General features: G+C 43.8%; 1 protein-coding gene across 2 annotated transcripts in view; it reads right to left on the bottom strand.

The window, feature by feature from the left end:
* Nucleotides 1-3134, bottom strand: part of LOC142582439 (atrial natriuretic peptide receptor 1-like) — a 279999-nt gene extending 276865 nt beyond the window's left edge. For both annotated transcript variants that reach the window (XR_012828436.1, XM_075692164.1), the window contains exon 1: nt 2244-3134. Coding sequence is in view for 1 of the 2 variants with exons in the window: in XM_075692164.1 (XP_075548279.1) it covers nt 2244-3024 (781 nt within the window). In the remaining variant the exon portion in view is untranslated. The remainder of the gene's footprint in view (nt 1-2243) is intronic.
* Between the last annotated feature and the right edge of the window lie 14048 nt (nt 3135-17182).

The raw sequence follows: 17182 nt of genomic DNA, 5'->3' as shown, positions 1-17182 counted from the left end.
GAGAGAGAAAAAAAAACAAGGGTAGGAAAGGCAGGGAGGTCAACCAGAACAGCATCTGGTTTGCTACACTACACTGGGGGTGGGGTAAACAAAAATTGTTTTAAAGTATGGGTAATGATCCAGCAGATGCCCATCCCTATACGACAGCCGTCCAGCGCATTTTTTTTCATCGAGGCTAAGCATGCAATACAATCAATATAATGGAAATAAAATTTAAAATTTTGTCCGAAACACTTGATTTTTTGTTTGATAGTTGTTCGTGCGAGAACGCAGAAAAGCTAGGAGAATGACTTTGACATTTTAGAACAACCTTCTGGCCGGTATGCTTTCGTTGAAAGAAATAACTGATGCACCTCTCTTTTATTGTGGTAGTTAATGAAAAAGTGTTACCTTTTCTTTTTCTACAAAATGCAGTAGACTTCATATATGGCTAGCAGAATGAAACCACTTCTTTATGGAAGAAAAAAAAATAACTCTTACTACATATCTCTATCCTTACACGTCATATGACAGCAGCTGAAACGAGAGGACGTGGTTGCCGGTGACGAAAAAAGGTGCAATACGTATAATTTTCATTGCTTTCAATTTACTTAAATATCAATTTAGCAAATTTTAGTTTTCAATAAATAGCTTCAATTTAACTATTGTTCCGGTGAATGCAGAACGTAGTTCTGGTGAACACAGTTCAGTTTTGCCGTATGTTGACCACCGATAACCGACGGGCCCTCACACGTCTCCAATAAATGTTAAGAACGACAGAAATTGGCGTATGCCAAGTGACTAGATTTGAAATATTTATAAACAAAGCACTGCATATAAAGTTGAGACATCCTTTTTCATTCTTCGTTTATTTTTATTTCGCTACAAAACCGCCACAGCACTTATTCTAGATGTTTTTGACTAGCCTGCATACAGCAAGCCAGTAAAAGCAGCAAGCCGTTATTCGGCCGTGTGGCCGGAACTATGGTAAGTATTGGGTTAAAGAAATAACTGAGAAAATGTAGATGGCATAAATATGAGCCCATTTATGCACAGCCGTCACGATTATGGCTCCACAAATTTTCTGGACGAGACCTAAGAATCAATGGACCATCAAAAAAGGAAAAATCAACAAGAACACCAGCTATTACGCAGAGGAAAGAGTCGCTACGGTTCTCTTGAAGTATATCGCGGATTTGTGGGTGCAAGAAGTTCAATAAATCGTAAGCTCGAAGGATTACGTAAGACTGGGCTTAATGGGAAAACATGGCTCAAAGCTCTGATCAAGAGCACAAGGGCACCAGAGGAGACAAAAGGGTGAACACAGCGCGGAACTTCCAACTATTTATTTTCTTACCAGGAAGCATCGCCTAATATACTATAGTAACACATAAGCACAACAGTCATGTGCGGAACAGGAGTCAGTAAAACCGTACAGAAATAGACAACGTTGTGACAACTCGAGGTAACTCATCTTCCGAAATTTCTGAAAATAACATAAATTGTTCGAACATCTGATCTCTTCTGTCCGCTCTGGTGTCCTTGCGCCGTTATAAAAACGTTAAGTTTAAGACATCCTCATACATATTAAAGAACAAGTGTGCGGTTTAAAACTAAACTATAAATGTCATTTGATGCTGGGAGCCATCATGCAGTTGAGCAAACTATGAAGTGGCACTCCGCCTTGTAACTTAGTGACACAGATATATATATATATATATATATATATATATATATATATATATATATATATATATATATATATATATATATATAAAATTTCAAGGAAAATTCTGTAGGTCCGGTGCATAGGTGGTTGAATAAACGAAGGAGCACACTTTACGAAAATTGTATTTTTTATGTTTTAACGTTTCGGCTGTTTATTCTGACGAAGGCCGTGCCACGGCCGAAAGGTTAAAACATAAAAAATGGAATTTTCGTAAAATGCAATTTTCAAGAAAGGTGACCCTAACCATCTTCACGCAAAGGGTGCTAAGAACTAAAGCCCCTACAAGTGCACTTTGCAAGTGAGGGCAAATGGCTCTGCACGCCTTCTTCTCCACATTCAAGGATACATCTGCCACCCATGGCGATAATTCGATGGACGTTATTACAAGAAAGAATTCCTCTGTCCGCACCATGCTAGAAACGTCTGAGACGCGATCAGTAATATTATGCTCATTGTCGAGCGTTCTGCAGTGTGTTAGCAAGCACAGAAAGAAAGTATAGGCCAGCACCAAAGCAACGAAAAACTTTGAACTTACTTCTAGCGTTACGTGCCACCTGTTGCATGAGCGTTTCGAGGTCTAGGCTCGGATCTTCTTCGTCAAACTTCTGGTGGAACATTTGCCCACCCCCGAGAGCGTTGAAAACAGCGGCCAGGTTGAAGAAGCAGTCGGAGTGGCCCTTGGTGCGCTCGCGGAACTCGTGGAAGAGGAAAGCGACCACCTGCCAGCCGAAGCGGCGCAGCGTCTCGATGAAAAGCTGCCCCACTTGGGTGAAGGAGCCGTTCATGCGAGTCAGCAGGCGGTAGTTTGGGTGCTTCATGTCGAAGTTGTCGTTCTGGCCGGACGACGTGAGCACGGGCAGGTCCCATTCGGCGCTGTAGCGCGCCACCGGCGCCAGCACGTAGGAGCACGTCGGCCCCAGGAAAACGTCCACCTTGCCGGCGATGTAGTGGTCAAACGCCAGCAGCGGCCCGTGCGACGACGAACAGTTGGTGTTGTTGTAGTTCACCACGAGCGTGAGGTTTCTGCTGTGCTGCAGGTAATCGACGGCTACCATCACCGCGGGAACGACCTTGTGCAACGAGTAAGGAAACATGTCGTCATCCGGAGCGAGCACCAAGATTTCGGGCGGACGGTGGGGCCCTTTCAGCTTCAGCGCCTCCTCTCTAGTTTCTAGCGCAGCTCCTGGCAAAGAAATTTTGCTGTGCTGAAGCACCTGACACAAAGCACTGGGGAAGGTGAGCGAGATAACAAGAATCAGAAACGAGCGAGCGGCTCGGCCCGTCCCACGGACGGGCGCTCCGGGCTGCGACGTCATGTTCCTTTGAGGCAATCGTTAGCCACAGGTGGAAAGCGGCTGCGGCGAAAGTATTTCCACGCGGAGTGGCATGCCTCGCACTTGGGAAGAGCGCCGCGCGGTACGCGACTGCTCAGCGCAACCGGGGCTGCTGTCAGCGGTGGCTGTGGCCTCAGAGTCCGCGCTTCGAACATCGAGCCGCGCGCTCGCTTTGGCAGTCGCCGCGGCGGTGTGGAGAGTGGCGCCACGCCGTGGGCCCGGGGCCAGGCTCGCACGATTTCTGTTTGATGCAAGTTTAGAGGCTCTCGCTGCGTTGCCGCTCTTCTTCTGACGCTGTTTCTGTCTTTAAAATCTTAATTGCTCGCAAAGCACTCCCAAACTAACAAGTGCCTTCCCCCTTCCTCCTCCTTGTTTGTTAAACAATTGATAACCATCATCACTCTCACCGCAACTGTAGTGGCGCTGTACGATTACTCAACCTGCCCAAGGTTAAACGCCGTGAGAAGGCTGTAGGTTCGTCTGCGCAACAGAGGTGATCGCTTCTTTTCCCGACTTTGATTCTGTTGCCTTTATTTCTTTCATGAAAATTAGATTGTCTCGTAATATTCGGCTTTCTTTTACTACCCCCCCCGAATCCTATTACCTCAAATAGTTTCCTTGTTCGTAGGGACTATTGGTTCTTCGCCAAGGCAAATAACAATCATAATTTTAGTCTCTGACGGGCCCAAACCCGTTCGTAAGCTAGAACAGCCACTTAAAGCTGCTGACCACAAAATGAGTAACATAATACAAAGAGCGAGATATAGGAGATATCAAACTGCCCTTCCGCTAACCCTCTAAGATGCGGAAGAGACAGTTTCTGAGTGCCTTTACGACTGCGAAATTACAGTATTGAAATTTTGAAATGATTAAGCATTTGTGTAGATGTGCGCGCTAGCAGCGTCACAGGCTTAATAGAGGTTTCAATCTGGTCTATGCTTGGCAGTGTGTCCGTGGTGCCTTCCTCCGTCCTCCCTCAAATAACTCACATGCAATGTAAGTGAGCTTACACGTGCGCCTGCTTCGGGAGAACCGAATGCAAGCAGAAGCTTCGGCTCTGGCCTTGCCCTTTAACCTTGCTTGCTAACCCTGCATTGCTGACCTAGCGCAACTGTGCAAGGCGCTACATTTACGAAGTTGTTATAATGCACAAGAACAGCAGTTGGCAAACGTCGTCTACTGCGAGGCAGTGAAGGCCCAGTGTCTATATTTTTCCTAAACTTAAAAAAGTTCTCGAAGGATGAGCACTTTTCGTAAGATAGCACATCAAGTTATGTTCCTCGAGAAGTGTGTAGTTATCATCATTTGCGGGGAATGGGAGCGGTTATCCTGTATTTCTTTATTTACTATATAAAGAAAGGCGGACAGAAACCTTTGAGAATACGCATTTAGGGTTGTCGATCCTTATGCGGTAGCAATTATTCGTAACAAATCTGAATGTCACTGCAGGATTTACAAATGCCACGTGGCACTGAGAATTACCAGCAAGTTTCTTTCACAGTTGGTGAAACTATTCATGTAACCGAGATGGCGTAACACGACACCGCATGGCACGTACACATATGGACATGCCTACAAAGTTGGTCGGGAGATTACATCAACTGTCGGAAACATTAGGCTGCGTTCCCCAAAGAGAGCTCGCATAAACTCCCTCTGCAGCCCTATCCTTATTTTTTTATTTTTTCAAGGATCACAGCTCATCCAATCGATCGCTCAAAATTGCTTCAGACTAGAGATTCCAAGAATAGCTCGACCGGCAACACGAACCACAACAAGCATCGCGTGCCCGCTTTGAAGGAGAGCAGAATGTGATTGTTGTTGTCACCTGCAATACATGTTATTTATTGATTTATTTATTTGTAATATCTATATTCCCCGAAGAAGGCATGGTTGTACCCCCCCCCCCCCCAAGAAAAAAAAATACAGGCCCGAAGATCGGCCCCCAGTGTCCACCGCACTGAAAACAACCTATATGAAAACATCTTTGAAGGAAGAGTACAAGCGCCAAGAGAAAAGAGAAAAACATCGTCGTATTAAAATTGAATCAGGACAAAGTGTAGTTGAAAATGTACAAGTTGAAAGATGGCTTATAACATAAGTAGCAGCGTCGATTTGCTCTTTCAAATATTAGATTTCTAACTTTCGTTGCCTCACATAATATTTCTTCATGTAATGGACAGGCTGCGTTAGTGTGCCGCCTTACACATATAATAAGTAACAGTCCGCTCACGTTTCATGTGCGCGGTACAGACGCGAAAATTTCCTCTTTGTCGTTGCGATGTTGCGTTTATCTGTGGCAGTGTAGGCTTCATTCACTTAATGTATAGAGCTTGTTTAAGCTTAGCGTTTAAGGTTTGGTAAAACTTCGTGAGATGTGAAGCCCATTCTTTATCGGAAAAGCCATACTTAACTTCTACCTTAAGAAATGAGATAAAGCTGCAGCAGCGTTCCTGCTATATAATACAATGCTGGTCATCATAAATAGATAAATTCAGATATTGTGCGCAGTGCCAAATTTGCTACCGATACCACTTTCACTATCCTCGCGGACAGTATACACCTCCATATGTGCTAAAGAAAAAGCTCATTAGTTAAGGATTTACAGTATTTTATAGTGTATACGACGCTGTTATAATTTTTTGTAATTTTCGTCGGCGGGTTTTTTATCGGTGCATCTTACATAACAATAAGACCAAGCACACTGGCGCGATCAATGTGCGCGTCTTTTGGTTATCATCAACATGTCACCTTTGGGTTCCTTCTTCTTCATCATCATCATCATCATCATCATCATCATCATCGCCCGTCCGTGCGAGAAGTCTCAGCAGTTTGGCAGCACCACCAGCGTCGCCGCCCTTCGGCTTTCGGGAGCCAACTGGCTTTTGTATGCATTTCAGGCGTGACGCGTGGTGTGATCGCGGTTTGTGTGTTAGTGTGACGGCAACGGAGCGCACAACCGCACTGCAACCTCCGTGCGTGTTGTGAGGCCGTGACTAGAGATTGTGTCGGTTCAAGTAGCTGGACTTTTTGACCGTGCGTCGGAGGATGAGCTTTCTGTCATTTCGACTGAAGCGCAATAAATGCCGTTTCCTGCGCCTAAGAGGATCGTTGGTTCAAGTTCTATTCCACTTTACTCTGCGGTGCGTAAAAACGTTGTTTATAGAAATTTTGTGCCCTGCACTGGGTGAGCATGACATTTCCTCACGAGTGTACAATCGAGCGTAATCAGGTCGTTTGATCATGCTGACCGAGGTAAAGGAGTTGCATTTTATACGCAGGTGCGAGTTATAGCCGGAAAATGCGGTAGTTTCTTAGATAGTTAAATATAATCATTTAAAATAAATAAATAAATCGCACTTGTCCATGAATGGTATACCGATATATATTTTGTCTTTTACACTACAGCGGGTCTGCTTTAAGGCTTCCCATTGGCGTGTTGAACCCTCGTTAAACGTCGGCCGTTGTTCCTCAACATGACCAGCCTTTAATGAGCTCGACAAAGGCAGTGCGCTTGCTCGACGCCTACACAGGAAGAAAGCGCATACTTGGCCTCCTCAACGAATGTCATCGAAAGGTCAAAGGCCATATCAAAATGAGATTCAGCTAAAGACAATATCAATACACCATATGGCAACAAGTGTGTGAAGTAACTGTTACCACTTGCGCATCTCCTCAAAAACATCAATTGAAGGTTACGATTGCTTCGGGAAGTCCATTATTTTATAACGCTTAGGTATCTCATGGTATCTACATATTTGAGTATTATAACCGTCGTTATCGGCTTTATTCAAATGCTTATTAAAAGTACCGATACGACCTCTTTATAGCGTCTACTGTATCTGTTTATTTCTACTGTAGTAAGCATGTAAATTACATTCGCTCACACAACGATTCCGACGAAGCTGTCGTTCTTTTATATACTAATATAAAAACTGCTTCCTGGTATGCCTCCACGTATTCGTTACGTTTCTTTTTTTTTCAAGACCACAAAACATAGTAAGAACCTTTAATCGAACATTTCCTGCATTGCTTCACTGTTACTTATTGCGACTACATTTCAGATTAGTACAAGCTGAAAAAAAAAAGAAATAATTGCAAGGTAATTTTGTGTTCAGGTAGCGTTCAGCCGAAACTAGCCACGCCGTTTCAAAATAGAATGAACGCGGACGGCGGCAAAGTCACTCCTGCTGTGACATACTTTTGCCTTGGTCTAAGTTACGAGCTACTCTAAATTACTTTACGACAAAATCAATTTTGTTATACTTCAGATGTTCCAAGTCAGACACCCTTTTTGACGTAGCTATAAGTTGACAAATTCTGCGTGTTTGCTACGGCACTGATGCACCAGTTTAGTGCTGTTTGTATCTGTTAACCACGTTCGTTAAAACGAATTGGGGGGGGGGGGGGGAGGGGGAGGCTTTAACATGCAGAAAAGAGATAGCAAAGAGAGGAAAGGCAGGGAGATCAACCAGACGAGCACCCCGTTTGCTAGCCTGCACTGGGGGTGGGGGAAAGGGGGACTAGAAAGAAGAAAAGCGGAAGGAAGTGATTACTGCGTGTAAACTGCACAAAAAGTTATGAGGACTGCCTGCCGTAGTGCAGGGCTTCGGAATCAGTTTAACCAGCAGGGATCCTTTTCACGTGCATACAAAGTACAGTACACGAGCATTGTTTTTTTTTGCATTTCAGCGCTGATCGGAACACGAAAGCCGTGACAGGGAGTCGAAGTAGCCAGCCTTTCATTCAAGCTAGCGACTGTGCATACTATAGGGGCCCCCGATCTGAACTCGCTATTACTCCTTTTTTTAACGCCTACTGACAATAAACCAAGTCTTCTGGCTGTTCCGCGTGCTGCCGTCTAACCGCAGGTGAACCATAGAAATTTATTGGCCGGTATAAATCAGGGCCCGTACTCGCAAAAAAGTTCTTGTGCTATACTTGTTCGTCAGAACCAATTGCAGCCAACTCTGAAGCTGGAGATATCATTAGCGAAGATGACCGGCCAACGGCAAATATGACTTATGAAAAACATGCTTTTTGAATTTGTGGCCAGGTTGTTGTTAATTTTAGTCCTTTTCAGAATCCGTTTTCTATGTCTCTCCGTTTCTAGCAGCCATCAGACATAGGGTTAATTAGGAGAATCTTTCACACACACAAAAAGAAGATGGCGTAGTTCATTCTGTAAATCTGTCAACTATATAGGGCAGCTCAGGCGGCTAAAACGATTCTCGTCAAACAACGTTCTCAGAGTGTGCTGGAAACTTGAATTTAGCAAAGTATTGTGCAAGAAAAAAGTACATTTTATCTTGGTTTACCCTTCTTTTCACAAATGTTGAGGAGGAGGGGGGGTTCAAGGTAAAGGTATACTGAATTCTACACCGTGATTTTAATGCATTGAGAAATATTCAAACTGTAGTGATGAACTGCAATAGCAGGAATGAAATAAGGCCAGTGTCCTCCGTTTCATCATTCCTCCACCTATTTAGGCCATCACTCTTTTTCGACGACGAATGGCGTCCTACGTTAAACTTAGGCCTGTGAGTAACATGCAAGACGTTGTTTAAACGCACATTACTCGACGTGTCACAGGAGTTTCCGTTTGAGACTCCAATGCACCAGGGAAATAGAAAAGCATTCTCTCTCTATGGGAGGCTAACGGCAGCTTACAAGGCATTGCGCGCTTTTTGGCAGATTTGGTTTTATGAATACCGCGGTGGCACCAATGGCGAAAAGACTGCCACTCAAGCGGGTGAGGAAGCATACGAGGCTTTTCTTCCCTTGGTAAAGACTGCAGTCTACGCAGAGTTCATCACCGCTGCAAAGCGTACGTAAGTCGTCGCTAGACGAGCACCACGTCTGATAAGAGCAGAGGATGGCCAACTTTTTGGAATAGTAGAAAATAAACACAGATTGAAGATATATTAAAGAATACAGCAGAATTTCGCGTCGAGAACTTGTCACTACGAAAAACATTTCGTTGTCAGTGCGTTAATGATGCCGCCGGGCAAAAAACATGTACATAATCCCGAACTTTTAGACTGGAGCAACTGACTCTGAAGCATATGTCAGGGTGAACATGACAATTTATCGGAAATACTGTTGCCGAGCGACACTCTAGGTGAAGCATTGTTTGCATTTCAGTGCTTATACAGGCTGCACGTTCTTCAGGCATACTGTTTTTCAAAGCTGCTTTTCGCTGCAAGGTTGTATGTCACGATTATTGTGTGAACCAGTTGTTATCGTCGCTAACGAACACTGCAGCTGTAACAAAAAAAAATTTATTTTAGTATGAGCTATATGGAGGTGGCGTTTTCGGCCTCCGAAGAGACTTGATTAGCTTCGCAGTAACGAGTGTTTTCACGGAATGACACTACAATTCTCTTTGTGGAAAATAACAAAACGCTGTAGCCTTACAAAGTTTCACTAGTCAATCTACATTTTATCTAGAAGCAAGAGTATCTAATGTTTGAGTGACAGTTGTATATTTGTTTTTATTTAGAAAGACTGACAACCGCTCTGCAGGTGTCGTAAGATCTTGAAAGGAATAATAAGACCATGATTTATAAGGATAGAATGGAGCAAGCTGCTCACAGTTTGAATAAGATGAATAATTTTATAATGGTGCAGACAGTCAGAAAGAAAGAACAGCCCGTCGCGCCACGTTGAGTTGACACCTTGGTATGCTGAATGCATACTAGCGACAGTATACTAGCGACTGTATGTAAGTCCGCTGTTACTAAGCACACCATATACATTCTTTAATATCGCAGTCTTTACATTGTATAGGCATTTCCGCTTTGTTCTATGCGTATTACGATTTTTAAGGAATTTCCACGCTAACAAGTGTCGCTGCCTTCCAGGCAGGGTTCCAAAGTAATAAATTCGAGGTCACCTAAGCACTTCTTATGATTTGTGAATGTGAAAGCATTAAATTGCACTTGAACGATGCTGAGCGGCCCTTCGAGTTGAGAACCCCTCATGGGCAAGCGATCACGTTTAGACGCTTGGCCGCAAGGCCGACGTACTTCGATCCGTGGCGTAATGCTGCCATATTATCTAATGGAGACGCTCTCGAGTAAGCCGCCGTGTTTTGACGTCACCGTTTTCCTCGCGCCGGGCTTGGTAATGAATATTTTGACTCATGCAGCTTGATGTCATAAAGTAGAGTGCAAAGGCCCGCTATCTGAAAGGCGCTCGTTTAGCCCAGTTGGTAAGACACTCGGCCATTGACTGTGGGGTCATAGGTTCAAAACTCACTACCGCTACCGTATGTGTTTTTCCCCTTTCAAACTCATTCTGTTTTTCATACATTAATTTCTTCATAACGGTTACCGAGGAGAAGTTAGAGCGCAGACCAGAGCTTGCGCGGGCAAAGGCATCACTTATGCTGTCAGCCTTGCGTTAAAAGAGTAAAAAAAATAGACCATCATATCATTGGGAGCTTTAGGATTTCAATAGATAAAGCGCCAACAGAGACAGCACACTAAGAAAGAACAATGACAGGAGCAGGTGCTTCCTGTCATTGTTTTTTCTTAGTGTGCTGCCTCTGTCGGTGCTTCATCTTGTGAAAGCTATGAACCAACTACCACACAACGTGCTCTACTTTAGCATTTGTTGGCACAGACTGCTCTTCATCAGTTTAACTGATGCCGATGTGAGCTCTCTTTACGCCGTTGTAACACATGCTAAAACGAATTTATTTCTTGTTGAGATACGTTCTAGACCATTCGCAGTGCAGAGCGAAGCGTTAGAGTCATTCTAGTTAACACGAAAGGCCCTGTATACATGAGTGTAGGATGCTTACAAAATTCTTATTGCTTCAAGAAATTATTTTAATAGATGTCGCTGCTTTATTTGACCAACTTGCGGTAGCGTTTGCTTACCATGCCCTCTTGTGCTCAAGTTTCAAGCACCATCTTTGTGTTATATCTGCCTATCCTAATGTATATGCAGAAATGGAACTGCCACAAATTTGAAATGTTAGATCTCACCTAACATAAACAAGTAAAGAATAGGTTCTGTTAGTTGCACGAACGAGACAAATTTTCTTCAAAACAAAAGCTTCCTTTTTGAAAAACCAGTTTTGCTTTGCTTTGTGGCTTAGTGCTACAGTGGGGTGAATGGCAATTCGTCCCCTTCAACAATTTTTATTTTTGGGGAGAGCGCTCACCAACCTTAGTCATAACTTATTCGCGTTTGTCCTGCGAGATTGCTTATGCTCTCTGTGGCCTCCATGTTGCCAGTCGTGGTTGATCGTACAGAGCACGCACTCTTGTTATCAGTGCAAGCGTGGCGAAGCACAATACATATTTGGAAACCTACCCGTTACTATTCAGGTTACTGCGTAAATTCTTTCAGTTCGCACATGTGCACGGAATCTTCGGACAAGACGGCGCTTAACACACTCATTTGTCCTTTCCCGCCTGTGGATATCATATGCATCGCATATGTATCGGTGTGTAGGCATGCACGTCATTGCGAATGAAAAGTATTTCTCGGAAGTGTTCCCAATGCAAGGAGCAGCAACCGAGCGAATCATTGGTTACCAGTAAGACGCCGAAAAAGCAGGCTTAGTCTTGAATCATGTACGTTGTTTAACGGGGCGAAAGAAACATGTTTCCAATGATGTGAAGAAAGGCAAACTCAAGGATCCCAATATATACTACCACGAGCTCCGCGGAATCACATTGCCAAGCAATGTAAGCTGTGTTTGAGCTTCTGGCCTATGTCGATGTTCTTGGCGACTTTGAGGCTTTCCTCCTCCACCTGAAGCCTGTTTTCCTGCCCTCTTTGTTTCCCAACTCACAGTAAAAAATCCGCTAAAGCAGCCTATTGACACAAGTAAAAACGCGAAACATCATCCCGTACCACTTGATAAACACTCATTGGAAATCGCGCCTTTGCTTGCAGTTCCTATCGCTTACTTAGTAATGAGAGCCATGTGTATGTTACGGCGAGAGGCCGTAATCCTGAATGCATTATTGAGCAAGGCGTGACCCAAGCTTGGCCCAGCACGTGGCTACCGAACTGGAACTTGACAGTAAGCGTCTCCGCTGTGCCACTCAACGTCCAATTGAGCTATCCCCTAGTGGCCAGTGCACTCTATAATTCAGTGATAGATTCAACTCGGCTGTTTGCATCTTGAACCAGTTGCACTACGGCAGGAATATGTTGTACTGTTTACCGAAAGTTCACAGGGCTCTTACTGTGAATTATTTACCTTAAGTGATACAGGTATATAATTAAACTTACTGCTGATATCTCTACTTTATTACTCTACTTATGTCTACTTTATTACTCTACTTATTACTCTACTCTACTCTACTTATGGTGCTTAATGCAGATTAACATTTTGAGGAACCACTAGTTCTTTATGAGAAGCAGAGTTTGTTATCTATGGAATACTAGTGATTATTTTTATTTGTTTATTATGTATTTAATATACATACTGTGGACATGAAGGCCGTGCAACCAGGGCAAAAGTAAGCAAAAGAAAATGAAGAAGACATGCGAACACAAAAAAGTGCAAATATGGGAATACAATTGTCACAAACCCAATCGATTTCAGTGAACTATGGTTCGCGAATAAAAAGAAGAAGTATTTAAATATGTTCGTTCGGGCAACATAGGGGTTAAAGAGGGTTCAGGATTGGGCGAGTTAGTATTGCATTCTAGAAAGAGTACAGCGCAACATAAAAGGAAGAAACAAGCCGAGCCGGCCAGATAAAGGAACAGCGCTGTGTTCCTTTATCTGGCCGGCTCGGCTAGTTTCTTCCTTTGTATGTTGCGCTGTACCAGTTATGGGGGTTAAAGCATTTGGAAGACAGTGGTGAGTTGGGTCTCGTAATTATTGAATTTACATATACTTGCAGGGGCCGAGTACCAGTTTGTTGTTGAACGAGAAGAAAGGGGGCGAACCGAGCTGCCCAATTTTCATTTATCATATCATGAGAAGGCCAACAAACAAGGAAAACATATGAGAAACCAAGGAAAACATATGAGAAATTACTTGTACCTACTGATTCAATTAAAGAAACGATAAATTAATGGCAATGAAAGTTGATCAAAAAACAACTGGCCGCAAGTGGGGAACTATCCCATGTCTTCATATTGCATGTGCGATGCTCTAACCAATTGAGCTAAAGCGGTGCGGCATTCCCTTGCACTATTTAGTATTTATGTGTTACTACTAGAACTAACTTTGGAAGTATTAGCCAGTGTCACCCCTCACAAACCTTGGCGGCGGATGCGGAGCATCCTTTCTGCCGCAGGCGTCACGAGTACGTGATCTTTCTGGGTGAAGCCAACTGGTCAATAAACCCGCACATGCTACCTGAAGGCATCACTGTTGCCGGATTCGAGACCCTCGTTATGTAAGAACGAGAAGAAAGGGGGTTAACCGAGGGGCCCGATTTTTATTAATCATATCCTAAACGTGTACAAACAATGACACCAAGGAAAACATAGGGGAAATTACTTCTACTTGCTAATTGAATTAAAGAAATGATAAATTACTGGGAATGAAAGCGGATGGAAAAACAACTTGCCGCAGGTGGGGAACGATCCCACGTCTTGGCATTACGCGTGCGATGCTGAGTTTGTTATTGAGTTGTTCGGAAAGCAATTCAAGCAGTGCTTTATTCCTGCGCATTCAATTAACATTATGTGATTAGATCTCATTATTTAATTTGGATAGTCGAAGATGGAAATTTTGTTGTACATATACCAGACATCCTGATTTTGGATTCGTTCAAAACTTCTCATTTTTCGCTGTTTGTACGTAGGGGTCGTTGGCAATGCAGGCGTACTAGAGCTGCGGTCGAAATAAGCAATACTAAGCTTGGAGTTCAACTCCTAGTGGAGCTTTTTTTAAGTTTCTATTTCAGGAAACACAGTCAACGAAAATCGAAGGCGCATATATTCTTAAAGTGAATGTTCCATGATTGGTTGCTAGAGGGGGTGACAACCAAATATTTGTAGTTAGTAACTTCTCTTGATGAGGAAGAACCTAATATGTGTATATAGGAGAGAGATGATTTCTTTCGAAATATAAGACATGTAGGGTCATTCCCCATTGTTCGAACCCATGAATAATTTTGTTTAGGTTGTCATTCAGGTCATTCGGGTCGGTAGTACAACTGATTTCACTAAACAAAGCCCGATCATCTGCAAATAGTCGTATTTGGCTTGACAACATGCCAACGTCAGCAATGTCATTAGCAAACAGCAACAACAATAAAGCTCCCAGCGCACTTCTTTTGCGACAACTCAGATGCGACCGCAATATGATACATTTGTACTTCCGACGTAATCGGTGATTCAGTCAGTATACCGATATTCATGCTATACAACACCACTGACACACGTGGCATCTCTGGCGTAGTGCACGTGAAAAACTTACTTTTGCAGGAACTCAAGTAACTCAGGCGAGGCTTCGCGGAACTCACGCCACATCAAGTTATGTTATTTTATGTGTGAACCTTTTCTGAACAGTTAGGTGTCTTGTTCTTGTGCGTGTACATGTGTGTGTGTTTCACACAGAGTTGAGGAGCTTCTTTTTTTATTAAGCGTTATATCGACTAGGACACTAAAGTGCACTAAATGTCATTACAATCTTTTTATTTGCACTGTACGAGAAGAAGAGAACCCCAGCGCTTAATTTTGTTAATCGCAGCCATATGAAGGAAAAGGATAATGAAGCAGCTACACATTTCAAGAATTAAATTTTACTTCCATTAGTGTCCCATTGGTATTGCTGCTATAGGGTTCCATTTGCTATAAGAGCCAAGAACTTAAAACAGCGAATGCTTTTTGCAAATTCTCCTTTCTTTAAATTGACATTTCGTACATTCAGAGTATTTGGTGTCGTAGACACACCGCTGTTCAGTGTATCAACATAGTACTGGGCCATGTGTTAGCATGTGTTAGTTCACTATAAAATACAGAAGATTTTCAATTTTCATTATAACGCTAGAACTCTATAGTTTTCGAAAACACGGCGACTTCAACAGTATAATTCCACAGGATGCTTCGTTGTTCTAACAAGCCTTGCAGTAAATGATGCATCCAGGACAGAACACGTCTAAGCAATCACTGAAATGACAGGCGATGAGTAGTGTGTGCAAGTTTACTCAGCGGCTAAAATGATTTGCGTAGTTTCAAGCATTTCCGCCTCCCGATTCAAGCTTTTTAGTGGTAAACCATCTAATCGAACCGTCGTTTGCTCAGGGGGCCTTTCTGAAAACGATCGATTTTTCGCCTGCCCTTTACAGTGTGGTAACAAAGCTCAATGAGACATGAAAGAGGGTGAGATCACTACAGAGAGGTGTTTCCTTATATCTGTGGGTTACGATATGAACGGGTGACCCTTTTAATTCAGACGCATGTTCTTCTCTTGTTTACAGTCGCTGCCGCGAAACAGCATCTTCTGTTCTTTCTTACTGCTTAATAGTTTCTGATTTCGCCAATTTGCCAAACTGCAAATTTTTATGAGTTTGCTTTTTGTCGAGTGCGTTGCTTTTCGTTTCACAAGTTTTCAGCAAACACGCTGAACGCAGAGCATCGCCCATATTTCCACGTTTTTCAGAATGCCTTGTCCTTGCACGGCACGGTGCGCTCAGTGTGGTGCCTACAGCATTGACTGCGAAAGGCAGAGTAGACGGGAACTATAGAACAAAGATATATAAGTGAAGCCTGCACACTGGAACACTTCCAAGCCCAATGAACCGTTGTGGTATTGTCGAGGTGACTGTCATGTTGCCTGGCCCTTTGTTTCCTCCGTCCGCACCGTACCGCGAAGGGCATCCACGCCCACGGTATTTATAGAAGCGCAAGAGCCCGGACGAAGTTGATTTGTGGCTTTTTAAGTGCATCTCAACTTTTCCTAGTGGCTCTGTCGTTCACTCGCACGTTTTCTTGCTTGATGCCCGTAAGTTGAGTTGAGTTGAGTTGAGTTGTTGTAGGCTACTGGTGGGATTAGCCTTGCAGTTGCTGCCGGCAATTGTTCCACCGTAGCGACACTTAAAATAAATAAATCACATAATCAGACACAGACGTCCCAATTACAAATGGTCACTCCTCAGTTCACCATGTGGAAGCCAAATCCGTGTCCTCTAGGTAATTTAACAGAAGGCGAGAGACCTCCTTCCTACACAATGGGTTCCAGCGCGGGAAAACAATGTCCTGAAGAGAGCTGTGAGGAAGTCCTGTGCTCTTGAGGGACCCGAATAACACCCTCCTTTCCGCGTTATACACAATGCAGCACATTAGGTAATGTTCTATGTCACCGCACACACCACACGTTGAACATAGTGGTGATAACGCCAGGCCAGTCTTATGCTTCCACGCACGGGTACGAGCAGAGCCCGTGCGAATGCGGTGCAGTAAGGTGGCTTGGTTTCTTTTGAGACCCTTGATCACACATGGCTTGTAAGGTGAGCTCCACAAAGAACTGAACTGGCACGACACCGCTTCTCTGAAGAGTCTCTTGTCTTCTTGAGGCACTTGTCTCAAAGGATTCCCAGACAGCGCTCTATGGGCGAGGCTGTCCGCCATCTCGTTGCCTATGATACCTATGTGTGATGGCACCCATTGGAATCGTATGAAGAAGCCTTTGACACGGAGATTTTGCACCGAACTTAGGGAGCTTAGAGATAAGGCATCAGTAGGGAACCCGTGCTCTAACCTTTGAAGGGCGGATTTCGAATCTGTAAGAATGACAACAGGTTGAGGCGTACAAAACCGTAGCTTTTTGAGAGCTGCCTCAATGGCAACGCTTTCTGCCGTTGTGGAGGACACGACTGCAGTGAAGCGAACGGACCAATCATACCTCAAAGAGGGAATGTGAAAAGCAGCTGCACTAGATCCTCTGACCTTGTCCACAGAGCCATCAGCAAAAATTTGAAGATGACTTGCATATTCAGTTTCAAGATGTTCCAGTACGAGCGAACGCGTTGCCGCCAAAGGAGAACTCCGCTTAGCACGAACGTGAGGAATTGCCAACGAACAATCGAGGCTCGCAAAAGACCAAGGTGGTTTCAACCTCTTAGTTCGACCTCTAGCGTCAAGACCCAGGTAACCAAGAGTTTTAAGGGCCAAGTACGCTCGGGACTCGGATCTCTTTGGAAGGCGCTGTAGAAGG

This window comes from Dermacentor variabilis, chromosome 5 (genome assembly GCF_050947875.1).
Source record: "Dermacentor variabilis isolate Ectoservices chromosome 5, ASM5094787v1, whole genome shotgun sequence".
Lineage (NCBI taxonomy): Eukaryota > Metazoa > Arthropoda > Arachnida > Ixodida > Ixodidae > Dermacentor > Dermacentor variabilis.
Note: the sequence above shows the minus strand (reverse complement) of the source record. Positions and strands in the feature narration are given on the sequence as shown.